Raw genomic sequence first — 27,195 nt, 5'->3', positions numbered from 1 at the left:
AGCACAGAGACCGACATGGGGCCCAAACCCATGAACTGCAAGATTGTGACCCAAGCCGGAGTTGGTGCTTACCTGACTGAGTCACCCAGGTGCCTGCCGCTCCCCACCGTTTCTTAAAGATGGAGATAAGAACTCCTGAAGAAACTGTGAGAAACTGGAGAAACTGTGGTCCATGACGCTGGTCCATGACAGGGGTGGCCTGTGAATCTTTTGGGTGCTGGTCCTCAGTGATAAACAACTGAGTTCAACAATGGGTAAACACATAGACATGGTGGTCCTTGCCTTCCACATCCTTACTGTCCAGGAGGGAAAAGACTTTTGGGGGGGGGGGGAAGGTATTTTCAAACATCTCTGACTATATACCAGGAATCAACCTAGAAAGTTCTGCAAAGTTCTACAAGTAAAATCAGAATCGAGTCCTATAGAAACACTATTGAAGTGTGTTTTGATCCAAACATATAAAGTAAAAAGACTTTTTATGAAGCATTAATCACATTTTTTTTTTCATCTCAGTGGTTTATCACCTTAGCTGCACATTAGAATCTCCTGGGAAGCTTTAAAAACTCCTGGGGCCCAGACTACACTCAGAGCAATTCCAGCAGGATCTCTGGAGGTGGATGCAGGCATCAGGAATTTTTTTTTAACTCCCCAGGTGATTCCATTGTCCCGCTATTGCTGACAATCACCGCTTTTCCTTTTGTTATCTGAGCCCCTGAGTGGTCGTCTGTGAAGTGTACCGAAAGCAGGCGTACCCTTTCAAGTCAGCAGGAAGGTGCTTTCAAGAGCACACATTGGTGTCAGGAGACAGGAACTTGCCGTGTCTGTGCAGAAGCACGCAGCAGAGGAGACCTATGGACACATGGAGGGAGATATTCGGGCTTCCGGCATCTATAAAGTGGAATATCACACGGCAATCAAAAGGGGCAAGCTTCTCACACATGCAACAACATAGACAAATCTCAAATGCCTTCCATTAAGGAAAAGGACTCAGACCTCAAAGGCTACGCAGGTTTCCGGGGACAAGAAGGAATGAAATACTGACAGAGGCTACAACACGGATGAACCTTGAAATTGTTCGTGCACAGTGAAAGAAGCCATTCAACAGAAGGCCACATGTTCCTTGACTCCGTGTATATTTGAAATGCCTAGAATTGGCAAATCCATAGGGATAGCGTTGTCATTGTACCTCATGCCACTAATTTGTACACTTCAGAGTGATTAAAATGGTCAATTTTATGTCATGGGTCTCTTGCCACCATAAAAAAGAAAAGCACAGCAGGTACTTGGCAAAGGCTGGCTTGGCATTTGGCTCTTCTGAAGACAGGAGACATTGGCCTGATGTGTCCCTTCTTAGGTGGGACGAAAGGGAACATTTTCCAAAACCTCCTTCTTGAGAACTCGAGGATTCTCTGTGATCAGGAGGAACCGACCTGCCCTTGTCTGCCCTCTGCTGCAATGACATGGTGTTCTCTCTCATCACAGAAATGTCTTTCATGTTCTTAGCGGTTGGGTTCATGCAGATAATATGCCCAGTGGCTTCATCTTGGGAACTGTTCAGGGTAGAGACTGGGATGCATGTCTTTTTACTTAAAGAATAGGTTTGTTTCGTTTCATGTTTGGAAGGAAAATCGTGCTCAATCATGGGTCTTCAGCAAATGCAGCTGAATAAATAAAAATGTGTGCATGAAACAGCAGGGGAACCATGAGGAACAGCTCTTTCGGCATGTTGGGAAGATATTTATGGTTGGGAACCTAGTGACCAAAAGGCAAGACTGCCTCAAGATGAGAAAAACCGGGGGAGGAGGTCATCTGGAGGCAGAGCTTGGCCATGGCCGAGGACAATGAATCGAGCAGTTGAACCTCCCAGCTCTGCGTGGGCCTTCGAAGCCCTGAACAAGAATCTTATTGATGATTTGTCAGACCCTGAGCAGACAACTCTGAACTTTAACAGAGCCAGGATGGAAAGCCTGCACAAGGGCCTACAGTTTCCAGAATGAACAACACACTTATTTTTTCCCCTCCCTCTGCTGGAGGACGAGAGAGACCAAAGTGAGAAGTGTTGAGGAGTGGGGGGGGGGGAGGGGGGGGGGGGGGGGGGGGGGAGGGAAATGGGATGGGTGCCTTCCAGAGCCTCAATGAAATGGCCACATTCCTCCCAGCTCTGAGAGCTGAAAAATGTCAGCAGGGTTGGCACAAATTAGGGCCCTGCTTTTGTTGATTGTTATTCCTAAGAGCCAGGAGCTGGGCCTGAAAGGGTATGATCACAGGAGAATCCCTGGCCTCTGCTGTGCTTAGCACCTCTTCAGAGCCCCGAACCTGCAAAGGCTGACCCTCAACCAGGAGGAGCTCTTGCGTCGCCTGGGATACTGACTGGGCATACAAGGAGACGACCGTGAACAACTGGCTTTGGTGGTGAGGAGTCCAAGGAGGCAGAAGCTGATTGCTCTTGGTCACGGGCTGCTGTGTAGAGAAGGGACCTGGATGGACCTTGAAGGCTGATGCAGAGAGAGAGAGACCGAAATGACATTCCGGGCTTTGTGTCTCGGGTTCCTGGTCCTGCGTTTCTTCAACCCTGGTGCTTGCCCTTCACCTAGCGTAGCCATTTTCGAGGAGAATGCTTTCTTGGTGCCCCACCACCGACCAGCCGTGCCTGTGTGTTCTCCTGTGGCAGAGACCACACGGCGTGTCTCACTACAGTGTCCTCAAGTCTGTGTGTCTGATGGCATTTTGTGTGTCTGACTCTCAGTCACTCAGGGCCTCTTAAGTCCCTCATCTCATGGAATTATCACCAGGTCCCATTGCCTCCACATACTATCTAGAGTCCCCTGCCCCCCCCCCCCCCCCCCCCCGTCCCCTTTGCCCAGTACGATGGAACAGGATGCAGAGGTCATGACCTACATAAACCTCCCTGACTTAGGAATGGCTACAGCCAAGGGACGACAGACAGCATGCGCTTTGGGCTTAAGACGTACTTGAATTTGAGCCCCTGTGCCACCTCTAACTATAGATACGGGCCGCAGGAGCCCATGCTGTGCACTCGTGGGGTAGCTGGGAGAATTGGAGGTGGTGGGGTGCGGCGTCCTGCGTGGCCCCTGGATGCTGTCATTCGGTCACACCCTTGTCGTTCTCATCTGTGCTGATGTGCTGCCCACGGTGCCTCCCCCCGCGGTCCCCCTGTCCTCCCCGCTGTCTGCGGGGTTATTCTGTCTCTGGCCTGTTGGAAGAACAATGTGCATGGCCTTCCCGCTGCATTTTCCAGAGGCCCTGGGGTAAGGCACTGACTCCTTAGGGAAACAGATCAAGCCTGTACGGTGTGTATGCGTCATCGAACTCGGCAGTTCTCGCCTCGGAGCCCGCCATCGCCCCCTGCTCCGTGTGCCTTGGTGTACAGACAGACTCGTGCTTTCTCAACTACTCCATGTGCTTTCAGCGCTTGGGTCTTCTTCTTTTTTAATCTTTATTTTTGAGAGAGAGAGAAAGAGCATGAGTGAGGGAGGGACAGAGAGAGAGGGAGACACAGACTCCAAAGCAGGCTCCAGGCTCTGAGATGTCAGCAGCACAGAGCCCGTCCCGGGGCTCGACCTCACGAACTGCGAGATCATGACCTGAGCTGAAGTCAGACGCTTAAACAACTGAGCCACCCAGGCGCCCCCAGCACTTGGGTCTTCTGAGCACCTCTTTCCCTTTTCCTAAAATGCCTCTGCCTCTTCCCCGTGAACTCCTCTGCATCCTCAGTGACCCGCTTCTATATTCTTCCTGCAGATAACCCTAGAGTCTGTGTCTTGATCCTCGGGGACCCTCCCGAGTCTCTTCTCTTCTCCCCCGGTATACGACCTGGGCACCCCCTCTCCAGACATGGAGCTCCTGGAAAGGCTGGGACCCCTTTCAGGTCAACTCTGTCTCCTCAGAAGCAGGCACGACCTTCTTACCCTTTGGCCCCGTACATGTTTGCTTGCTTGGAAACAAACTAAAGCTGTTTTCCAGGAATCGGGCAGCTTTGGGGAATAGTTGAGGATGTGAAACCAAAGACATGCTTGAGTTTTAGTGCCTTTTTCTTTTCTGTAGCGGAAGCAGCGGCAGGCACAGCCTGGAAGGGTTCAGAAGGTCAGGAAAAGCACAACTCGAGATGCTGACTGCCTTGCATGGCCCCTTGGCTTTTCCACAGCCACTGTAGCTGAGTTCAAGGCTCGGTGTCATTTCCTCAGATTTGCCCTTTGTTCTCTCGGTCTGGACTTCTTCAAATTCACTGCTTTTTGGCCTGTTGAGTTCCTGCAGCCAACAGGAAAGTCATGAATAGCTGTTCAGAAAACACTCAAAACCAAACCAAAAATAACCTAAGGCCTTACCCTACTGTACGTCTTCCCAGAAGCCTTCCAGGCCTAGGACTCTTGTCTGACCTGCTCTCGCACTTTTTGGCGAGGAGTTTTGGTGGTGTCCCTTGGTCTGGAAATCTCGGGGCTGGCCTTGTTCTGCCTGTGAGCTTGCAGAAGGCAAGAACCACACTGTCCTGGCCTCCATCTTAATTTCCTCGGTAGTTTAGGCCAAGGGCCCAGCTCAGTGCTGGGCTCACCCTGGGGTCTCACCTGATCCTTACTGCTTGGTGGACTCTGGGGGCTCTTGCTGCTGCCCTTTCGAATTCTGCTCCGCTGAGAGTCTAATCGGTTTTAAGTGACCCGGGCAAAAGCCACTGGCCTCTTGGAGACCCGCTGTGGTGGTCTTCCCAATACCCAGGAATGGGGCAAGAGATTCTGCTGTTGGCCGAGGGCTCTTTCCCAGACAGGACCACCCAAACATGGCTTCCCTCTTGCCTCATCTTGGCACTCACCAGGTACCCACGTCGCCACCGGCAGAGATGAGGGCCACCTTCCAGCTCGCCTCTAAGCGTATGAGCTGAGCCATCATTGACCACATGCGGCATCGGGGCTGCTGGCTGTGTCTTACCTTCACTCAGCTCTTGACGAGCCAGAGGGGAGTGGACACGGGGACCTCTGTGGCGCTTGCTCGGTTCTTCATCCTTTACCAGGACCCTGAGAGGGAGAGTGAAGGTTTCTCTGCTTCTTCTCCTCCGGCTTTGGCAAAGTGGAGTTTCCTTTGTGAGTACCCTTGCCAGGAAGAGAGGGCTCTGATTTTGCCAGGCAGTGCACACCCGTGTGGGCGAGCTGGCTGACCCCCGTGTTTGATGTGACAGTCACACACGCCGGCACTGCTGTCACTGCCCTTCCCTGAAACAAGCAAATCCTCACCCCCCTTCCCTTCCTCCGGCTCTCCCACGAGCAATAGCAACGTTCATTCCAGGGAATTTGGTTTTGCAGGGATGGGTTTCAGAGGCTACTGCCCCACTGAGATCCGTGGGGGTGTCGGACCAGAAAGAGGCTGCGTGTCTCTCCCTTAGAACCGGGAGAGCACGACGGCTTCTTTTTCTAATGAAAGGGGTGAGGGGATAATCTTCGGCTCTCGTTCAGTTCTGGGGAGCTAGGCCTTTGGGAGATGCTGCAAGAACGCACTACATGGATAGAAACATCCAGTCGAGCGTTGCCAATAGCTCAGTCTTTTTTTTTTTTTTTCAACGTTTATTTCTTTTTGGGACAGAGAGAGACAGAGCATGAACGGGGGAGGGGCAGAGAGAGAGGGAGACACAGAATCGGAAACAGGCTCCAGGCTCTGAGCCGTCAGCCCAGAGCCTGACGCGGGGCTCGAACTCACGGACCGCGAGATCGTGACCTGGCTGAAGTCGGACGCTTAACCGACTGCGCCACCCAGGCGCCCCCCCCAATAGCTCAGTCTTAAGAGTCAGACAGCAAACGAGCTCTCTGCCGTGGGCCACGTGGGACCTTATGGGCCTTCTCTGGGCCCTCGGGCCCACCTGTACAACATGGGCATAATGATGCTTATCTCTTCAACTTGTTGTGAACTAGTAGGTGCCTAGTGAACTCATTCATTCATTCATTCATTCATTCATTCATTCATTCATTCCATAAACATTCATTCAACAGTTACAACAGTGCTAGGTGCCAAAGACGTAAGACAGATGTAGTCCCCTCATTGAGCTCACAGGTTTTGTCACTTCCAACAACCCTGTGAAATGGGTAGGGCCTGTGTGGTCTTCTCCACTTTCCAGATGAGGACAGGAGCTGGGAGAGATTGCGTGACTGCTCGGAGTTCCCACAGCAGGTGACAAAAGACAAGTCGGGCTTCTTGGCTTCTGTGTTTGGGAGCAGGGCCCTCAGGTGGAGCCCCTGTCACTGCCAGTAGACCCATGGTTCTCCACGTCGGCTGCACATTGGGATCACCTTAGCAAGTTTTAGAACTGCTGACCCCTGGGTGCTACTCCCAGAGATTCTGATATCATCAATCTGAGGTGTGCCTTAAGTATCAGGATTTTTTAAAACTTTTTAAAAATGTTTATTTATTTTGGAGAGAGAGAAAGAGAAAGCAGGGGAGGGGTGAATCCCAAGCAGGCTCCACGCTGTCCGCACAGAGCCCAACTTGGGTCTTGAACTCACGAACTGTGAGCTCCGTGACCTGGGCCAAAGTCAAGAGTCAGACGCTCAACCGACTGAGCCACCCAGCTATCCCAGGTTTCAGCCCTCCAGGGGACCCAGTGCAGCCAGGTTTGGAAAGCAGAGGGTAGAGCCTCAAGGAGCTGGCTGTCAGGGCGCCTGGGCGGCTCAGTCAGTTGAGCATCCGACTTCGGCTCAGGTCATGATCTCACAGTTCGTGGGTTCGAGCCCCACGTCGGGCTCTGTGCTGACGGCTCGGAGCCTGGAGCCTGCTTCGGATTCTGTGTCTCCCTCTCTCTCTGCTCTTCCCCTGCTCACATGCTGTCTCTCTCTCTCTCTCAAAAATAAATAAAGATTAAAAAAAAAAAAGGAGCTGGCTGTCATTCCTGAGCATGTCCTGGAGAGCCAGCTGGGCAGGAGAGCCAAGGTGATGACCCCATCAGCAAATGCAGCATCCTATTCTTAATAGAAATTAGATCACAAATAGTAATAATAGCAACAATGGTGAATGCCCTGTTCCTACACTGTTGTCCTCTGCACTATCATCTCTGCAAGGTGGTTCCAGCTAGAGATGACAAGTGTCTCTACCCTGGTGGTCCTTGTGGGAGCCTATTTGATACCTTGATCTGTGGGACCAGAGCCCTCAGCCAGCTTGGGAGTGATGCTGGACTCCATTTCAGGCTGAGGTGGCTTAGTTACTGAAGAAACTCAGGAAGGTTTTGTTTTTCTGTTTGCCCAACAGCCGTGGCTTTTGAGGGATCATCCGTAATTCTGTGGGGACAGCGTACTCACGGTTTCGTCTCCTCGGAGTGACTCTGCTTCCCTGTCCTTGGGGAAGGGATCAACAACTGGGCCAACCACAGCATTTCTTTTGATGGTTATGGCTTTGACCTGCATTCAAGTTCCCCAGGCCCTGAACCGTCCTGATTGAACTTTTCTCAAGGAAGCAAATCCTGTTTCCAGACTCACATGGCCCGATGGGCTTGTCTGGGCCGTCTTGGCCGCTGTCGATCCAGCAAACGGTAGACCTGCAGCTTCAGCCAAGGTTATCCATCTCAAAGCCAAGGGCCTGTTTTCCTCTCCCCAGGACCACCTTTTGGCTGCCACCCCCCGCCCCCCCACGCCAGGTGCTTCCAGGCCTTACCCCAAGCCCCCCCCCCCCCTCAGGACCACAGGGCGCATGTCGAGGTGATGCAGGATCGGGAGGTGCCCCTCTGAGCTGGGCCTTTGGAGAGAAGGCAACTGCTGTAACAGATTCTTCTCTTTCCTGTCTCTAGCCCTGGAGCAGCTGTTGACAGAGCTGGATGACTTCCTCAAGATTCTCGACCAAGAGAACCTGAGCAGCACCGCTGTGGTCAAGAAGAGTGGCCTGGCTGAGCTCCTCCGGCTTTACACCAAAAGCAGCAGTAAGTGTGGCCCGGGGGCCTTGGAGTTGGGCCTAAGCCACCAACTGTGTGGCTTAAGCAACAGAAATGTTTTCTCAGAGTTCAGGAGGCCAGGAATCTGTGAGCTCAAGGTGTCGGGAAGGGTCGGTTCCTTCCGAGGCCTCCCTCTCTTCCTTGCAGACGGCCGTCTTCTCTCTGGGCCGTCACACCATCTTCCCTCTGTGTGCATGGCCGTGTCCAAACTTCTTCATACGAGAAAGAATACCAGTTATATTGGTTTCGGGCCCGTCCTAGTGACCTCATTTAATGTTAATTACCTCTTTTTTTTTTTTTTTTTTAACGTTTATTTATTTTTGAGAGAGGGGGTGGGAGGGGGAGAGAGAGAGGGAGACAGAGGATCTGAAGCGGGCTCCGAGCTGACAGCAGAGAGCCTGACGCGGGGCCCGAACTCACAAGCTGCGAGATCATGACCCGAGCTGAAGTCAGACGCTTAACCTACTGAGCCATCCGGACACCCCTAATGTTAGTTACCTCTTTGACGACACTTTCTCCTCCTACATTCTGAGGTATTGGGGGCTAGGACTTAATATATGAAGTGGGGGGGGGTTGCATAATTCAGCCCATTAGCAATAGCATAGGAGTGATGTGACGTGAACGAGAGCCCAGAAATCTCCGGACACCCAGCACAGCGGCCCTGCGTGAGGTTTTATTTATTTATTTATTTATTTATTTATTTTTTTAATTTTTTTTTTTTTAACGTTTATTTATTTTTGAGATAGAGAGAGAGACAGAGCATGAATGGGGGAGGGTCAGAGAGAGGGAGACACAGAATCCGAAACAGGCTCCAGAGTCTGAGCTGTCAGCACGGAGCCCGACGCGGGGCTGGAACTCACGGACCGCGAGATCATGACCTGAGCCGAAGTCGGTCGCCCAACCGACTGAGCCACCCAGGCGCCCCTGCGTGAGGTTTTAAACAAAGTGTTTTCAAAGCACTTTTCCTTACTCATTCAAAGTAGAGAAGGGATAATAAACTGTGATAATAATAGCCAACGCTTCGTTGAACATTACCCACCTGCACACACATCAACTTGTTTCATCTTTAAGACACTCCTCTAAGGTGGGTGCTGTTATTACAGGTGAGGAAACTGAAGCTTAGAGAGGTTAAATCCCTTCCCTGCATCATATGGCCCAGAGGAAGATATAGTTTTAAGGCTATAGATCACAGAACCTTGACCTTGAGCACATAGTTGTTTTTTTTTCTTTTTTACTGAGGTACATTTTATACATAATCAAATACATAGATCTCAGTTAAGCCTTCAATTCAGTGAATTTTGGCAATCGTATACACCTGTGTGCCTGCCACCCACAGTAAGGCATCGGACATTTCTATCCTTCCAGAAAGTTCTTTCTTGCCCCCTTTCGGTGAATTCCTGAACCCCCACCCCAAGGCAACCATTGTTCTGATTTCTCCCACCACAGATTAGCATTGCCCATCCTAGAGCTTCATATAAATGGAATCGTAGGGTGTGTACTCTATGTTTGGCCTCTTGCGCTCAGGGGATTCGTCCGTGCTATGAGCTGCGTCCGTAGTTTGTTGCTTCCATGACTCAGTAGTGCTCCAGTCTGTGAATGTACCACGATCTTCTTGTCCATTCACTTGTTGCTGGACTTTTGTGTTGTCGGGCCTGGGCTATTGCAAATAGTAAGGCTGCTCTAACATTCTTGCACAAGAATGGTCATGGTGGTTTCATTTCTAGTACATTCAGATTTTCTTTTTTAACAGGAAACGCCTTCTTGTGAAGTCCTAACAGCTTAGTTGAGTCTATTTCTATATCGGATGTTTGAGAATTGGGAGTGATATTTTGGGACAGTAAGGGACCATCTGCCTCGGGGCAGGAAGCAGCCCAGATCCACACCCCACCCCCCCCGAGAAGGGAAGTGCACCCTCTACAGCCATCACCGTCAGGAAGTTCTCCCATATGTCCAACCTGGATCCGCCAGGTTACGTGTCAGGGTCGCTTTTCCTTTTCTTTGTTCCCTGTGGAAACCGGCTTTTACGCTCTGAATGGGAGAGAAGTCATAAAACTGAGGCATGTGGCCGTAGGCCCGGCAGCCTTCTCTTTTGCCGGCATGCCCCAGCTCTCTTAGCCTTCCAGGAGAGGTGTTTTCCCGGAGCCCCATGTGTGGCCTTTGCCACTCTCCAGGCCACCCTTGGTCCCCAGGCTCCTCCTGGCTCCGTGGCTAGTGTCGGCTGGCCTGCGTGAGTGCTGGCGAGCGGCACATCAAAGGTGGTAGGTGGGAAATCCACATTACAAAGCCGGCGAGTTAGAGATGAGTCACCCCACGGCAGGAGCCGTCGATGCAAACCTTGAAGAAGGACACTGCCCAGACTGTCGAGATGTGCTCTGACCTGAGCGTGTCTAATGATAGACGATACCTCCGTTGGGAATGGGAAGACGCCTCTGTGACGGGCTCTCACCATCATCCCGGTCCTCTTCTTGGTCCCAAGAACCAAGTGGTTCTTGGGTCTCATCGCTCTATCAGGGCCCCCTGGGTGGGGTCCCTTTGTGGCTTAATGTGCTGTGTAGCTTCTTCTCGGTTGACCTTTGTTTCACCCCAGGTGTTTGTGTGCTCTGCTCTGATAGAGTCAGACCTTCCCCCTGCCCTTGGTCTCTGCAGCTCGCAGGGCCGCCGGGGCTGCTGAGACCGGTCAGGAGGCGCCCAGTGTGAATTGCCCACAGAGCACCGCTCAGACCACCGGAAGCGTGCGCACGGCCTTACCGGGACCTGTGGCCGCCACTCCCCACTCCTGCTCTCGAAGCTGAGATCCATTCTGGTCGTCTGTGCGCTCTCTCGGCTAGCAGAGTGATTATAACAGCCGCTGACGTCTGCCGTGCACGTACTCTGCCCCACCACGGTGCTTAATGTATGAAATGACATGGATTGTGCCACCCAGTCCCCATCCCGGGTCAGGGAGAGAGTTGTTGTCCTCATCTTCTCAACAAGGGAACCGAGGCTCGGAGAGTCACTTCTTCAAGGCACATGGCTGTGAGTGGCCAAGCCAGGGCTTGGGACCGGGCAGAGGGACCAAACCGCTCTACTCCCCTCCTTGTCCCACGTTCCAGATTCATCTGCACCACAGTAATTGTGCTACGCAGGACAGCATCCAAAGCCCCCCTGAAATCAAAGCATTTGTCTCCCTTCTCAGCCTCCCGGGCATGTCTTGCTGTGTATGTTCCAGAAAATGAGCTCAGCTTGATGAGACTTGTAGGTGGAGGCAGGCTGATCATTTTGAGATAGTCTGTGGTCTACACTGGCTGAGCTGTTGTTTACTCCCACACATTTTGGACGGAGTGTGAGAGAGAGAGAGAGAGAGAGAGAGTGTTTACACTTTTCAAGTTGTCTATTTGGGTTTTCTGATCTTTTACTGTATGACTGTAACAAGAATTTTCTACTCTCTTTGCCTTTTATCTGGATGGTGAGGTCACGGCAGGGAATGAAGTTTGTTTATCAGGAGCCTGCTGTTCATTCCTGCCCTCACCTGAGAGTGTCATGGGTCCCTCAGTGCCCTCCTCGGAGACTCTGGGAGAGTTCAGGGGCTGCTCCTCTGATAGGAAGAGCTGCCAATGTTCTGTCCGTCCAACGGTAGCAAAGAGGGTCCGTGTGCCTCCCCTCTACCCCCACCCAGCTCTCTGGGAGAGACTACCCCCTGCCACAGGGGTCATTTCCCACATGCTTGTGTTGACTATCCCATTTGGATCTATTCCCTTCTCCATTGTTGGGCTCATAAAGAGAGAGACAGTGTCTTCTATTTCATTCTGTGCTGTGTCCCCAGCACTTAGCACGGTGCGGGTGCTCAGCGCACTTCTGCAAATGAATGAGGGAATGATAGGAAATTCTCCAACCCAAGGCTACTGCCTCCCAGACATGGGACAGCTCAGCAGTCTTCCCGTTCCAGGGCCAAGTTCACTGGGCATTTCCTAGGATTGCAGACAGTCCTGGGAGCCTCTTACTTACCTACCTGGATGGTCCTGGATTGGCAACCCTGGAACATCAAACCATAGCCAACCATGGCTCGCAGCAGAGTGCCCAGGGGAGGAGACGCGGCCTCAGGAAGAGGCCAGTGCGAGTTTTCTCTGCAGTGCACAAGTCACGATCTTGCGGAGAAAGCACCTGCCCAGAATCTAACAGTTAAAACAATGACAGCAATATCTTGCCTTTTTTTTTTTTTTTTTTACAGGAGTGTGGGCTTAGTCAACAGTAAGAAAAAAGGAATGAACATAAAATGAACATTAAGCTATTTACATTCTTTCGATTCCTATTTTGATCGTTATCAGCATCATCTGAATATTTTTATGTAGTTGTGGTTTGCCTCTGTATTCTGCTTTACATTATTTTTATACTTAGAATTGTTGCCTGTGCACATTTCCATGTGCTGACAGTTCACATACTTTTTCTCTTTTTGCTATTCTGAAACATGATCCTTTAACTGTAAGTCTTGGATATCTTTGTAAACAGCAGACATAGAGCTGCTTTGTCATTTTTCACAATTGGGTAGGTGTCCACTGATAGATGAACAGTGATGTTCAACCAGCCTCCCATTAGTGACATTTAAGTTTCGTAATTTAAAAAAACAAAAACAAAAACTTCTACAATATTGCAGTGAACACTATTTTTTTTAAGTTTATTTATTTTGAGAGAGAGAGAGAGAGGAGGGAAAGAGAATCTCAAGCAAGCTCTGCACTGTTCAGTACAGAGCCCAACTCAGGGCTCAAACTTATGAACTGTGAGATCACGACCTGAGCTGAAACCAAGAGTTGGATGCTTAACCGTCAGAGCCACCCAGGTGCCCCAAGAATATGAACACTTTAAATTATCCTCTAAAATCGCTTCCAAAACGGCTGTGCCAATTTACACACTCTCTAGTAATTCATTTATTTTGATTTTTTTTTTTTAAGTTTATTGATCCATTTTGAGAGAGAGAGAGTGGACAAATCCATGTGAGTGGGAGAGGGGCAGAGAGAGAATTCCAAGCAGGCTCTATGCTGTCAGCACAGAGCCCGACACGGGGCTCGAACCCACGAACTGCGAGATCATGACCTGAGCCGAAGTCGGATTCTTAACCAACCAAGCCACCCGGGTGCCCCTAGGCTTGTCATGTGTAACCTTTGTTAGTTATAGGGCTCACTTTTTCAAGTTCCCTAATATTAGAGTTTTGTACTCTTGGAAGCGTTCAGAGTTAGGTAGAAACAAGTGATATTTATCACAGTCGTTTTCCATAGTATCCCAAGCAGACAAGAAAACCAAGGCACACGCGTTAGCTGCATTGCTCAGAATGACACCATTCACGGCAGAGCTTTGCCGCCTGCCCCTGCAGAACACTCTTCTTGGGTGCTTTTCTCTGGAAAAGCTCCTGACCCCGCCCCTCTGGGTCACAGTCACTGGAAGTATACTGGTTGTGGCTGACTACTTTTAGATCTCATAGTGCCCTCCCATAACCTGCCGCGGTGGGGGGTGATGTTGCTGACGGGTCCTGGCAGGGCGGGGCACCAGGATGGCGACCCGGCAGGCTGATGGCAAAAGACCCCGCTGGCTGTATCCTCCCCACGTTCCTCTGGGTTTTCACAGGCCTCTTGGCTGGAGGCTGGGCGGATCTGACACTGAACTGCCTCCTTCACCAGGGGTTTGAATTGGGTCCCTTGGCTGGGTAACGCCGTCTCCAACTACCGGAGCCACGGGTTTCTAGGAAATGCAAATTAAGGGGCAAAAGAGAAATGCAGGTGGAATTCTAAGAGGAGAAGCACTAGAATGAGCTTCCTGTGCAGTCTTCTGAAGAAAGGGTCTTCGGGGCACGGGAAACTAAGCAGGTGTCAGGAGACTGACATTTCTCTGTCCAGACAGGCACTGGGAAGGTCCCCTACCCAGAAATGATTTTAAAAGAGGGAAGGGCCGAGCTGCTGCAGGGTACAATCTACAGGGTAGGGCAGGTGCCTGGCAGGGCTCCACTTTCAATTCCCAGCACACCCACCCCTCCAAACCCAGAGCTCGCGATTTGGGGGGCTCAGGGCCCCACATTGGCACCCCACCTAGAGGCCTGCGAGCTAAATGTTCAGATCCTCAATGTGCCCTGTCTTACAAAGACATCACTCTGATGAGCCCATACGAGTTACCCAGACTAGAGTGAGAATGATGGATATGAAACACTTTTTAGTTTATTTTTAAAAAAAAATTTTTTTTCAACGTTTTTTATTTATTTTTTGGGACAGAGAGAGACAGAGCATGAACGGGGGAGGGGCAGAGAGAGAGGGAGACACAGAATCGGAAACAGGCTCCAGGCTCCGAGCCATCAGCCCAGAGCCTGACGCGGGGCTCGAACTCACGGACCGCGAGATCGTGACCTGGCTGAAGTCGGACGCTTAACCGACTGCGCCACCCAGGCGCCCCGAAACATTTTTTAGTTTAAATGAAATGCTAGGAAACCCAGAGAAATCTGCTTGGTGAAATACGGGGCAGATCTTTGAGGTGCGGGTACCTTTGCACCTCAGACTTTTATTCCTGAAGCTATCTTTCTGGACCCATCTTTTCCCTCCACCACCCCCACCACCCCACCCCCAGGCTGAAAACCTACCAGTCAGCAACTTGGCCTTTCTGTTTTTGGAAATCTGTCAACTCTATAATGGACTCTTTCAATCAACTCGGAATGTTGTATGCTTTTCCTGGAACCCAGGCTAATGACAGTGTCTCTCGGGGGACGCTCTTTCTCTCCAGAAGCCATTTCCCATCGCGGAATCACATGAAACCTTTGTCTTCTACCCTCCTGCTGCAGGTTCCGATGAGGAGTACATTTATATGAACAAAGTGACCGTCAACAGGCCACAGAATGCGGAGTCCCAAGACAAAGGTACAGGCTAAGCCCACTGGTGGTGCGGCCAGCTTCCGGGAGGGGGGCGCACAAGCTGTGGTCCCGTCCCACCCCTCCTTCCTCCCAGCCAGCACCAGACAGCCCAGTGGAGTTATTTCTGGCACTCACATTTTAGTTGGTGGTATTTTGGGTTGATGGTATTTTGGGATATTTCATCAGGCCACCTCCTTGAATCTTAAAGGTCCCATGTCCCATTCGTGGACAAGGAATCTGGCCCCTGAAGTCTCTCAGCTTTTCCCCAACAGCATCCCAAGAAACAGGAAGTCACAGTCCGATGCTCTAGGAAAGCAGCCTTGGTGCTGATTCCACACCCCAGCTTTATATCTTTGATAGAAGTCCGGATGGGTTTTAATGTTTGTTTATTCCTTTTTGAGAGAGACAGAGAGAGTGAGTGGGGGGAGGGGCAGAGAGAGAGGGAGACAGAGAATCCCAGGCAGGCGCCGTCAGCATGGAGCCCAATGCGGGGCTCGAACTCATGAGTCGTGAGATCATGACTTGAGCCGAAACCAAGAGTTGGTCGCTTAACCGACTCAACCACCCAGGTGCCCCGCAGTCTGGACTTGATGGGGGGGGGGGGGGATGGTAGAGGATGGAAATGCTGATGTCTGCCGCTGCCTTAATATTCAAAAGTTTTGCTCAAAGGTGCTCTCTTGGCAGAACTTTATATCTTATGTTGGAAGGCCATAGTAGGTCTTCCATGGTATCTTGCTCTTCTGCTCTCTCCTTTGCTCTGAAAACCTTGAGGAGTGGGTCTGGCAGGACCCTAGGGAGGTCCAGAGGTTTGTAGAGCTGCCTCGTTGCAGAGGAGAGGAGATTAAAAGCCCCATCCCCCAACTCCCAAGCCTGTGACTGAAATGCAGAGGCTTAGCAAGAGGTCGGACGCAGTGCTCCAAAGCGTGCAGTCCGGTTAAAGATTTGGCTTCAAGGTGCCAGCCACCAAAGCCCCGAGGTCAGATCTGCCTGAGCCTGCCTGTCCTGGACTTGGCTGGGCCCCTGGCTGAAATGGCCAGGCTCAGAAGGGCCTTTGGATCCTTACCCTTAAAAGCACACACAGTTGGTGGCCAAGTTCTCCACTGTGGCTTTTCTGCCTCATGTTTTCACCGCCGAGCCTGGGGCTCAGCAGAAATTATCCACACGCAGGCTGCCACAGTGCCCAGGGTCATTTGCCTTCTGGGGAAACTGGGGTGGAAAGAGCCATAATCACAGGGTTGGTGCTGAGAGCTGCTCCGTATAATGACCACAGGGCAGCTTCTCGACTCGCTAAATCTCTGTGGCTAGGCCATTTTTGGCACAGGGCAGGTAGTAGAGAGGGTGTGGAGGCTTCCAGAAGCCCCAAACCAGTTCCTTTGGAGGAATCTGCCCATGGCTGGGACACCACTGCACCCTATTCTTGAAGGAAAACAACAACATTGGCTGCTGGGACCTCCTCGTGGGTAATTAGCACCTGCTCAAATAGATCTCATGGCACATGTGACCAGACATTCCCGGATAACGCACCTGCTGTGACACTGGGCACCCCTCACTGAAGCCTCCCCCTGCTTGCCGCCCACAGCACCTGAGGAGCAGAACCCACTGCCCAACGGGGAGCCTGGCCAGCACTCCCTGGCCCCTCAGAAGAGCCTTCCAGACCTCCCGCCACCCAAGATCGTAAGTGTTTGTCCAACACCCCTGATTTCCTGACCGGGGCCCCATGAACTTCCAGTTGCTCTCACAGGGGTCAGTTCCCAAACATCTGGTGTTTTCTGAGCGCCTACTGTGTGCAGGACATGGGGCGAGGCACTGGGAGAGAGAGACAGAACAAAAGCACGCCTGCCTGCGGGTGGCATCATTTGCCCAGGGCCACGGTACTCAGGACGCTAAGGGTAAAGGGAGTGGGAGATGCAGGGGGTTGCCTTTATTGGATGCCACCAAGTGTTTGAGGCTCCTGCGGGCTCTGCCCAGCACCATGTGAGTGGGGCCCTGTAGAGCTGTGGTCACCGGCTCAGGCCACAGCGAACTTTTGGAAATGTAAATCATATCGCCTTGCACTTCCTGCCTCAGACCGGCCAAACGCTTTCATTGAGCTTAGGCAAAAAACATCCGTGTTCCTTAGCCCGGCCCCACGGCCTACACGGTCTACACAGCCTGGCCCAGCTGCATCTCCAGCTCCGTTGCACCTGCTGTTCACTGGCCTCCCTTCTGCCGTTGGATTATACCACAGGCTCAGGGCTGCCTCAGGGACTTTGTACCGTCTGGATCCTGGCTGTCCAGTGGCTGCCTTCTCATCTCCCAGACATTCACAGACAGACTTGCTCCGACCTGCTGCATGAGGCACCCCAACTCTGTCCCCACCCCAGTCACCGCCTGCCCCAGGGCCAATTACCCCTCCGTGGCCCTTGCCACCCCTGAAGTGATCTTTGTACTATTTGCCTCCCCGACTAGACGTAAGCTTCGTAGGACAGGGACATTTATTGCTTCCTGCCCAGCATATGCACACAGTAGGCCACGTGAATGAGTGGAATGAATCATGGAATCCTACAGACCTGGGTTCAGATCCCAGCTGTACCAGGTACTGGCTCTTTGGTCTTGAGCAAGCTGTTTAAGGTCTCTGGCCCTCTGTTTCCCGGTGTTTAAAAGAATGTGAATCTCTGTCTCCTGAGATTGTCTTCTTTGATGGGTTAAGGCTATGCGTGGCACACTGCGTTGGTGTTCAGGGAGGTAAGTAGCGGTGTTCATATCTCACGGGTGAGGAAACCAAGAATTTGCAGGTTAATAGCGTCTGAACGTCCCACACACAGAAATGGTGGAGCCAGGATTTGAACCCAAGTTCTTCCCTGTCTAGGGCCTGGTCAGGGAGGCTTTCTAGAGAGGTGTGAGGTGAGAAACGGGAAGGATTTCTATGTGTAGCAGGGTCCTGGGGTCAAGAAGTGGGAAGGGTTTGGGGGACAGTGGGGTCCTGGGTTCAGTGCCAGCAGGAAGCTGTGTGACTCCCATGGTCACTGAGCTCCCAGGGTGCTATCCAGGGACAGATCTGTGGGCCCAGGTCACCGCTAAGGGCGTCCGGACCCCAGCCTGGCCCTCTCCATTTGTGCCTTCCTGAGGATGTCCGGAATACCTGGGTCAGTCTCCCTGTACGTGAAGCACCCCCCCTGCCCCCCCCCCCGTCACTAACTGGTGGGGACTCTTCATCTCAGGCTGAGTGAGACTTGATGGCCTGAGCCTGAGTCCCTGCTGTCCCCACTATGCTGCGAAGCGGGTGACTGCCACACCTGGGCCGTTGGCGCCCTGATGGACACAAACTGGGGCCTCCCCGCCATCCATCTACAGATGCGTATTTTTGGTCACTGTTTTCCTATGAAGAAATAGAGGCTCAGTTAAAGTAATCGGCCAAGGGCCCACCTCTGGGAGGTAGCGGGGCCGAGACCTGAATGCGGGTTCTTGGTTTCCAGGCCACTCTGCAGGCCCGCCTGACTTAAGCTCGTCTTTCCAGCAGAGTGAGGCTGTAGTCTCTGGTCCTTCCAGCTGCGGGCTCTCCTCACTTTCCGCCACGGTGCTCGGGAGAAGGGGGGGGCCTCTGCTCCTGACCGGCTGCCGCCAGTCTAACCAGTGGGAGATGCGGTGGTTTTCTGGGGGTGCTCCAGGCACTGCTCGCCGGGAGGGGGGAGGGGAGGTGGCTGCTTGGCGCTGGAACTTTCCTCTCCAGAATTCAGCGCCCGACCCTGGCCAGGGCCTTGGGGTCTGCCATTCTTGGGCAGCAGTTTGTGGCCCAGCACCGGGTGGGAGAGGCTGTCAGCAGTCAGAGCCTCACAGGCAAGTACTGGGTGGTGCTGCCTTGTTCTGGAAGCCTGTGTCTCGCAGACACGGCGGTGGGCCGGGAGACGCAGGGTCTGGGACCAGGTTGTTGGGAGAAACTAGTCAGGCCGCACTCGTCCCGACAGCTGCGCCAAGTCCCGCAGGCTTGCCGATGGCTGAGACAGAGGCGGGACGTCTGCCTGTGGTCCTCAGTGCCTGTGGCTGGGCCGGGAGCGTGGCCTCTGTCGCAGGCTCAGGACGCCCTGATTCCCTCTCCTGTGGCCTGGGTCCCCCCTCCACCCCCGCAGAGTCCGTGGATAGCGAGGGAAAAGGCAGCCAGGGGTCCGGGGCCACCTCGCGGGTGCGACCAGTGACTCAGGCAGCCGTGGCACTTCCGCTGCTGTGCGCCCAGCCAGGTGCTGCGGTCACCGTAGGAGAGACGTGTTGATGCTCCCGGCCAGCACAGCCATCCCTGCCGCAGCCACCCTTTGAGGCCTGAGCATGCATTGGCGCTGATCTTAAGTGGGTTTCTCTATGGGGGAAGCAGCTTACTCCACACAAGGACGTTGCCACGTTCGGTCTGGGGAGCCGGGGCTGGCCGGATCTGCTAGTCCTGTCCCGGGAATGTTCCACAGTGCCCGCTGGGGCAGGTTGCTCATCAGCACAGAGACCGACGCCTCAGCTCATCCAGGCCACTGCCCACGTTCAGCTCTCATGTCTACTCTAAATCAGGACTGGCAGACTCTAGCCCCCCGGCCAAATCCACAACCACCTGCTACTGTAAATAAAGTTTTATGGGAACATAGCCACGCTTCTCAGTTATGTACTATCTGTGGATGCTTTCGCTCTGCGACGGCGGAGTTGAACAGCTGAGATCAGCGACCCTCAAATGACCTGCCGATCCGTTAGGAATGTATTATTGGCCTTTTACAGAGAAGTTTGTAGACCTCCGGCAAATCCGGCTGAGCCACGTGGCTTTCTTTCCTGTCCCTTCCTGTGAATTCTCAGAGCCTTCTGAAGGTTGTGAAGTCATCTCTCTTCTGCACCTGCATTTAGTGTCTAAAACCTGCACCGTCACAATGATAACGATGATGAACTTTAACGGTCCCTTATCTTTATCCCTTTATTCTCATTCTCTATTCTTTCCCTGAGAAATCAGCCTCCCTTGCTCCTCTGACTTCAGAAAACGGGTCATTATACTTGTGTCATTATGTGACTCTCTTCTGCATTTTTGTGCAAATCATTTTAACCTGTAACTTGACTCAAGGGCTTATGTTTTGCTCCAGCAGCCTTGAGGGCAGGGACCATCTTCTTTAATGAGGGCTGAGCTTGGGCATAAGCCTGGGCAACCCCAGACGTCTCCTCTGTCTCCTTAGGATACGGCCGTTCTTCCTCTGTCGAACGTGTATGCTGACAACTTTTCTCTCTTCACTGATACGTTTGTATTTTTTAGGTTGGTAAAAATGCATATGTATTGGATAATAGTGCTGGGCACAGTTTAATCCTTACAGGGGCCCCATGTGACAGGTACTTCTGCTCTCCCCATTTTGCAGTGGAGGAACTGAGGCACAGAAAGGTCAAGTAAGTTGCCCAGGGACACACAGCTGGGGTGCACCATGTCAGGTTTCAAACCCTAGCCCTGGAGGTTGGATTTCTACCACCTCCCTCTCCTGCCTCTCCCCATAGATCCATTTACAGGGGATTTTACAGGGAGAGGCTTGGGAGACTCTCAGAAGACACTCCCTAGTACTCCGCCCCCAGATAGGACAGTAGGACCCACGTGGTGAGAATGACCCCTGAGGGGCTTCTGAAGAAAGGTTCGTCCCCCTCCCCACCTCCCCCGCCTTGTCCTGTTCTGATTGCAGGAGTCTGGGCTGCAGCTTGATCTTGGATGCTTGGAGCTTCTCTCTAAATGGGACCCACCCCCTCCCTGAGCGAAGGGTCCCAGCACCACCTGATGGGGATGGGGCTTCTTGGAGGCTGGAGCCGGGGGCCAGGCCAGCTTAGGAAACATAAGCTCCAGGACCCATCTGCAGGGACCTTGCTGCTTCTCAGGGGAGGCGATGCTCTCCCCTCGGACCCCGGGAAGCTGGCTCTCGAGGACCACGGCTGGGTCTCGGGCAGCCCTTTCTCAAACTGACCAAGGGGCCGGGAATGGCCGAGACGAGCAGAGACAACTCACCAGGCTGTGGCAGCAGACCCGAAAGGTCATCCTGCTGGCAGCTACCGTGTGCAGCGTGCCTGGCCTGCCCTCGGGAAGGAGCCTGACCCGGTGCCACTCACAGCCGCATCTGCGGGCCCAGGGCAGCAGCCGATCTGCTTCGGAAAAGAGCACGTTCTGTTCTTTTCATGCTCTGTACCTTTCTGCCTCTTGCACCCGTGGGGGTGCTGGAAGCTGCTCGAGGCCTACCTCTGGATCTTGTATCCGCTCTCTTCATGTGAGGCCAGGTGAATTTAGAAGGATTCAGAGTTGGACCCACACTCTGGCCTGGCCTCGCCAACCCTCTGCGTGTAGACCTGCCTCAGCTTGTCGGACGGTGATTCGGTGACCCGGCTCCTGCAGCCCCCCCAGGGCGTGGACGGCCCCCAGACAATGACAGTGACAGCCTCCTCACGTTTGATACGGGGCTAAGCATTGTGGAAACACCGTCACGGTTTGTCTCAAGACAACCCTGGGTTTATTCTCGTTTGTAGGGAGGGAAGGTGAGGGAGAGGCCATCACATCCCGTCAGTCGAATCTACAGAGTCCTAAAGCCCTGACTGTGACCAAGTTACGTTCACTCCAGAGTCCATATGAGGTGCCAGGCCACACCGGACCTGGCTCTGGAATGCTGCTTTTGGTGAAGCAGCCGTAGGATCGTTGCTCTGCCCTGGAGGAGGCGGGGGGTGGACGCTCTCGCAGCCCATGCCGAGTCCCGTACCGTGGGGACCCCGGCCCAGGCTGACCGCTCTCCCACCATCTCCTGGGCCAAGACTTGGGGAGCCGTCTCTGTGATAAGTCCCTCGTTTTCATGAGCTCGTTTCAGAGGCAGGGGTTTCTAGATCTCCCCTTCCCCTGCCGGCAGGACAGGGAGTCCTCCGAGGTCCAGAGGCCCATCTCCCAGGGCCGTGTGGGGTCTTTCCGTTGGCCGCCCTCCTTCCGTCTCCCCCCACCCCTTTCTACTGCTTTCATTCGAAGTTCCCCAAGTGCCCAGCACAAGGGCTTTCCCAAACCATTTCCAGTACAGAATAATGGAGGAGTACAGGATTGCACGCTCCACGTTTCTGCACGTTTGGGTATATTCGTTATTCCTCCCCAGTCGTGCTCGTGCCACATAAGAAGCTCAGGGTCATCTTTGAGACTCCACTCAAAGCTCGTGTCCTCCCGGTGGTGGTAAACGCTCCTCACGCCCTCCGGGTCCCCACAGAACTTTGACCTCGTCTATGAGGACATGACTGGCCGTACACGTGAGCGCGAGCCCTGAGCATCCACCACCTGATGAAGTCTTTGTCAGGACTGACTCCGGGACATCCGGACGCCTCCCTTGCAGCTTGGACACAGGAGCCACCCAATATCCATCCGAGTGGTCGGACTTATGGTGAAAGTTCAGGATTTAGAACCCAGGTCACCTTCCTCCGTGTGTGCTTGATTAGCCCTTGTCGTTTTCGAAAGTAGATGCTATTTAGAAGCCACAGCGGCCTGACACGATCTGGATGTTTGTATGCATTCCATATCACGTACACAAGGCCATTTTGTGTGTGTGTTGGGGCCGGGGCGGATTTGAGCCTCATTTGGCAGAGGAGAAAGCTGAGGCTCCGCGGGGTTCAGCAACGCGCCCGCAGCCCTTCTCTGGGAGCAGACCAGTGGACGTGGTGGCTGTCGGGAGCCATGGCATTTCACGTTCTCCCTCCCAGCTGACTTGAAGTCCAACCAGACGGTTTTCTTCTTCTTCTGGAATCCCCTCCTTCTACCCAGAGGGTTAATTCCAAGCTGTTCTCAGTGTATCATATCTGAGTATGTTTATTTTGTTTGTTCATACCACAGATTCCAGAGCGGAAGCAACTCTCCGTCCCCAAGATTGAGTCTCCAGAGGGTTACTATGAAGAGGCTGAGCCATACGACACATCACTCAACGGTACACCCCGGGGCCAGGGCTGGGACTCGGAGGGGGTCCAGTCACTTCCTGCCCAGATGCCAGTGCTGGAAGCCGCGGGCAGCCTGGGCTGCTGCTCCCAGAGAGCGTGGCCCGAATTGAGAACTGGCCACAGAGCATTGGGCCTCTGCTCTGGCGGGGAGCTGAGAGCTCCCAGCAGACCCAGGCCGCCTGCGAGGAGGCGTGGGATGGTCCACGGTGAGCTGGTTTCCTGTGTCTGATGCCGTTCCCATCTGGACGGTGCTGGCTTTGGCGCAGAAATGTGATGGAGGAGAGGTGGGTCGGTCCAGGGACACGTGTAAGCAACGGGAATGTGGTCCGGCCGAGCCAGAGCTGTTTCTGGGGCTCTCTGTTGGCCTGATAGTTAGCTGTGCTCACTCTGTGTGCCAAGCATGCTTTTGGGAGTCAGGAGCTCAGCAGAGCTCAGGACAGTCCAGAGTCACAGCCCTTAGATTCTGTGAGGGACGGCAGACAACAAATAAACATGGGGCATGTCAGGTGACAATACAGTGTTAGGATGGAAAACATAGGGGCTGGGTTGGGGCAGGAGAAGGTGTTATTTTAAACAGGGAAGGCCTCTCTGACAGCATGACCTGGAGCTGATTCCTGAATGAAATGGAATGCGGGGAAGGCAGAGACCTCCAGGAAGAACTTTCCAGACCATGTAGCACATGCAAAGGCCCTGAGGCGGGGGGGGGGGGGCTCTCAGCATGTTTAAGGAACAGCAAGGAGGCCTGTGTGGCTGGAGCAAGGGTAAAGAAGTCAGCCAGTCATGGTGAGGACTTTGGCTTCTCTCTGATGAGACTGCCAGCCTTTGGAGGGTTACTTAGTGACTGACCTAACTTAGGAATTAAGGTGACCTGTGCCCTAGGGGCAGGACTCACACTGGAGCCCTCTGGCCTTGGCCAGTGGTTCTCAGCCTGGGAGATTCAGATCAGAAGTGCTCTGGAGGGGGTAGGCGCCTGGGTGGCTCAGTTGGTTAAGTGTCCAACTCTTGGTTTTGGCTCGGGTCTGATCTCATGGTTTTGTGAGTTCAGGCCCCACGTAGGGCTGCACGCTGACAGTGCGGAGCCTGCTTGGGATTCTCTGTCCCCCCCCCCCCCCCTCTGCCTCTCCCCTGCTTATGCTCTCTCTCTCTCAAAATAAATAAATAAACTTAAAAAAAAAAGTGCTCTTGGCGTAGGGATTCGCTAGCACAGAAAGGTCCCAAAAGTTCAAGAAGGAAGAGTTTCATGGGCCTACTCACTTGAGCAGCTGGACTCTGGCCCTCTCGCTCCCCCCTCTTACTTCAATCTGCTCCTTTCCTTGATAAGTGAAAGGTCTTTGAGAGCACAAAGCAGTTTGCAGATGCAAGAGGCAAGGGTCCCTGGTGGTGGGAAGGAACTTGGCTGGAGAGGGGTGTTGTCGGCTCCGTAAGGAACAGGACCAGAGATCACATGGGACAGGTCCCTTGGAGCCGCGTCGGATCCTTCTCCACACTTTACCTACTGCCTCCGGTCCCAGGAACTGTGTGGGAGGTGAGGGCCTGTTTGGATGGAGGTTATTTTATGCTCCTGGTTTGTGGGCGGGCATCACTTAGCTTGAACCCGCTGAGCGTGTGGGGTGTTGCCACGTCTCCGGCGGGGCTGTGATTCCAGAGCAAAGCCGACGGTGCGGCGCGGCCATCCTCATGTGTGTGGAAGGAGGAAGCTGTGACTCACCGTGACGAGCACCTCTGAGCCTCGCAAGCCTGGCTCTCTGGGGTGTGGCCCGTGCCAGCCGGGGCCTGCCTCCCAGACGCTCCCGGGGGCCTGTCTGTGGGACAGACACACACCTCGTCATCAACAAGTGGGCTCAAGCTTGTCGGGGTTTGTCTCTCGACTGTGAATTCAGGTTGGTCTTAGCCGGGACCGGGGCGTCCCTGTGGGGACGGCGTGAACACAGCAAGGTGTGCAGGAAGAATGCCGACGGCCTGTCCTCTCGTGCCGGGACAAGGACCGGGGATGACCTGGGGAGAACTGGTCACACGGGCCGCGAAGGGAGGGCGTCACCGGCATATGAAAGCCGGCCTGCCCTCACTTCCTGCTTGTTGTCCCCTGCACCTGTTTGAGCGGTGACACGTGCTGGTCACACCGGGAGGAGTGAGCTCTGGCCCCCTGCCCCCTGCCCTGGTTCATTGGCCACCAGCCATTTTGCGGACTTCCTTCAAGAGCGCGGTTGCTTGGGCTCTTGTCCTGCTTCATCAGCACTGTCCCCACCCGGCTCTGATGGGGCAGGTCCCTCTCTCCGAGTAACAGCTTAGTAAGCGCCCTGATGGCCTGTGCAGGAGATACGAGGGTCAGGCCTCCTTGCCCGAGACATCAGCTACTTGGCCTGTAATGTCTCGTGTGGGGGACCTGGCAGCTGCTGGAGCAGATAACCTCCCTTCCAGGTTATGGTGACACAGTACACGTCTGTTTCTCGTGAACTGTCCTACGTGGGGATCACTGCTCACCAGGTAGTTTAGCCGCCTTCCAGTGTGGGCTCAGCCACCCTCTAAGGCCACAGAATCCTCTGCAAAGAGACAGCAGAGAATTCCTACGTGCTTCTTAAAAGTACCAGCCAGAGGGGCCTTCTACGCACCTCCCACTGGTGACGAGTACTTATGTGGTCATCTCTGGGTGAGAAGGTGCTGAGGAAAGATGTCCTGGGTCGGGCTAGGGCCTCTCCTGAGAACCCACCCCTCCAGTGGGGAAGTACTGGCTTGTGGCGGACAACTGGGTCTCTCTGTGTCACCCTCCGCGCTTAGGTCTGCCCCTCTCTTCAGCTTGTGTCTCTCCACCTTGCCTTTCTCTGTGCTTCTGGATCTCATACAGGTCACTGTGGTGGATTCTCGCCCACTGGAATCCCCAGATGGGTCCAGGTGCCCGACGGAGTCATTTACGCCACGATCACCTTGGGTACTGCCTGTCCCCGGAGCGGAATGCCAGTGATTTGGTGCCTGCTGCCTGGCTCTCAGGGAACAGGATGCATGCCCCAAGGGTGGCCCTGCGCATGGGCCTTGTGCATGGGTCCTGCATGTGCACGGCATGTGTCGTCCTTCCGGAAGGAGAGACTTACTCGGCCTTCCACAGCTGGCATCCGCATGCGTGGGCGAAGGACCAGGATGCCGCGTGGTGGTTCTGCCCTCTGTTCCCCAAAACCTCCAGCAGCACATGCTGGGGTGCGGTCCACCCAGGGGTGCAGAAATGGGATGGAATCGTCCGAGCATCCTGCCTGTCACTCCTGTTCGTCCCGTGACCCCTGGAAGCCAAGTACCTGCTTTAAGACTGCCCCACGTTCACGGCCGTGTTACGATCGCTCTTAGAGATAAATGAAGTTACAGTGCATTTGCCCCAAGCTCCCCCGGGGCGGCTGCAGGTAGTTTGAGCTACTGCGATTTGCTGTTTGTTCTCAGCTTCCGCAGACCGCCCCGGAGTGGATGGACAGGTGTTAGAATTTTCCACGGAACACGTGGGGGACCCCAGAAGCACAACCAGTGAGGGGGTTCGGCCCACTTCTTCGTGCTAAACTCGGTGGCCTCCCTCTATTAAGTTTTGCTACTGAAGGAGGCATCCCAGTGACATTGTATCGTTCTTACTTCACTTATTGTACAGATAATACCGCAGTGACCATGAGGACATTTTTTTTTTTTTTCCAAGTAAAATCACCCTGCTCCTCCCACCTGGTGAAATCCGCTATCTTGAGTTCTCCCTGTTGCCTTTCAGTACCGAGCTGTGGGTATAAAAGCTCGCACATATCAGTTTAATTGGGCCTTCTTACTTAGATCCTATTTACTGGGCTGGGGACTGGCCTTCAGAGTTCTCCTTGATGATTGTCGCAGGGCATGCTCCAGAGTGGATGCAGTCATGCTTCTCCACCTCCCTGCTCTCCTTCTGCTGACTGTAAATGGTCCTGGATTTAATATCTTGGCGCATGTAACCTCCCCCACCCTCTGCTTCTTTATTTAAAAAAAAAACAAAAAACAAAAAAAACCTAGTTTCCTAGGATCAACTCCCAGGACTGGGATTGTGGGAGTCAAAGGGCATGGGTGTTTTTACGGCTCTCGAAACAAAACAACAAGCTGCCGGGTAGTCTTCTGAGAGGCCTGCATTCCTGTATGTTCCTACCGGCAGTGGGAGAGTTCGGCTCTCCCATTGGCTATGCCATGGCTTTCAATCTTTGCTTCTTTAATAGGTGTGAAATTATGAACTGTGCCACGTTTTTATGACGATGTGAAAGGGAGCTTTTAAAGAAAGCTGGTGTTAAAATACTGACGGTGTTGTTTTTAGGAATAGTAAAGCACATTTTCATTGGCATTGGAGCTGGAATAACTGTGGCCGTGGCCTCGTTACGTTTTTCTACGTTTTAATTCAGAGGCGGTGCTGTTTTCCTAGTACATAGGACCCCGGCTGTGCAGATAGTAGAAGGGGCTTCTGCAGAAGGGAAAGCTATGGGCCCACAGGCTGACTTTTTTCCAAAGGGGA

General features: G+C 53.4%; 1 protein-coding gene across 7 annotated transcripts in view; it reads left to right on the top strand.

Moving 5' to 3' along the window:
* AFAP1L2 (actin filament associated protein 1 like 2) overlaps nucleotides 1-27,195 on the top strand; it is a 98,455-nt gene that overhangs the window by 51,112 nt on the left and 20,148 nt on the right. For 4 of the 7 annotated variants that reach the window (XM_040486527.1, XM_040486524.1, XM_040486526.1 and 1 more), the window contains exons 2-6: nucleotides 7,778-7,906; nucleotides 14,712-14,786; nucleotides 16,360-16,454; nucleotides 22,603-22,693; nucleotides 25,546-25,629. In XM_040486527.1, the coding sequence (XP_040342461.1) occupies nucleotides 7,778-7,906; nucleotides 14,712-14,786; nucleotides 16,360-16,454; nucleotides 22,603-22,693; nucleotides 25,546-25,629 (474 nt within the window). The remainder of the gene's footprint in view (nucleotides 1-7,777; nucleotides 7,907-14,711; nucleotides 14,787-16,359; nucleotides 16,455-22,602; nucleotides 22,694-25,545; nucleotides 25,630-27,195) is intronic. The other 3 variants (XM_040486529.1, XM_040486530.1, XM_040486528.1) reach the window with 1 other exon arrangement.

Source organism: Herpailurus yagouaroundi, unplaced genomic scaffold (genome assembly GCF_014898765.1).
Source record: "Herpailurus yagouaroundi ecotype Mexico unplaced genomic scaffold, PumYag 163, whole genome shotgun sequence".
NCBI lineage: Eukaryota > Metazoa > Chordata > Mammalia > Carnivora > Felidae > Herpailurus > Herpailurus yagouaroundi.
The sequence above is the reverse complement of the archived record's forward strand: the minus strand, read 5'-3'. Positions and strand labels throughout refer to the sequence as shown.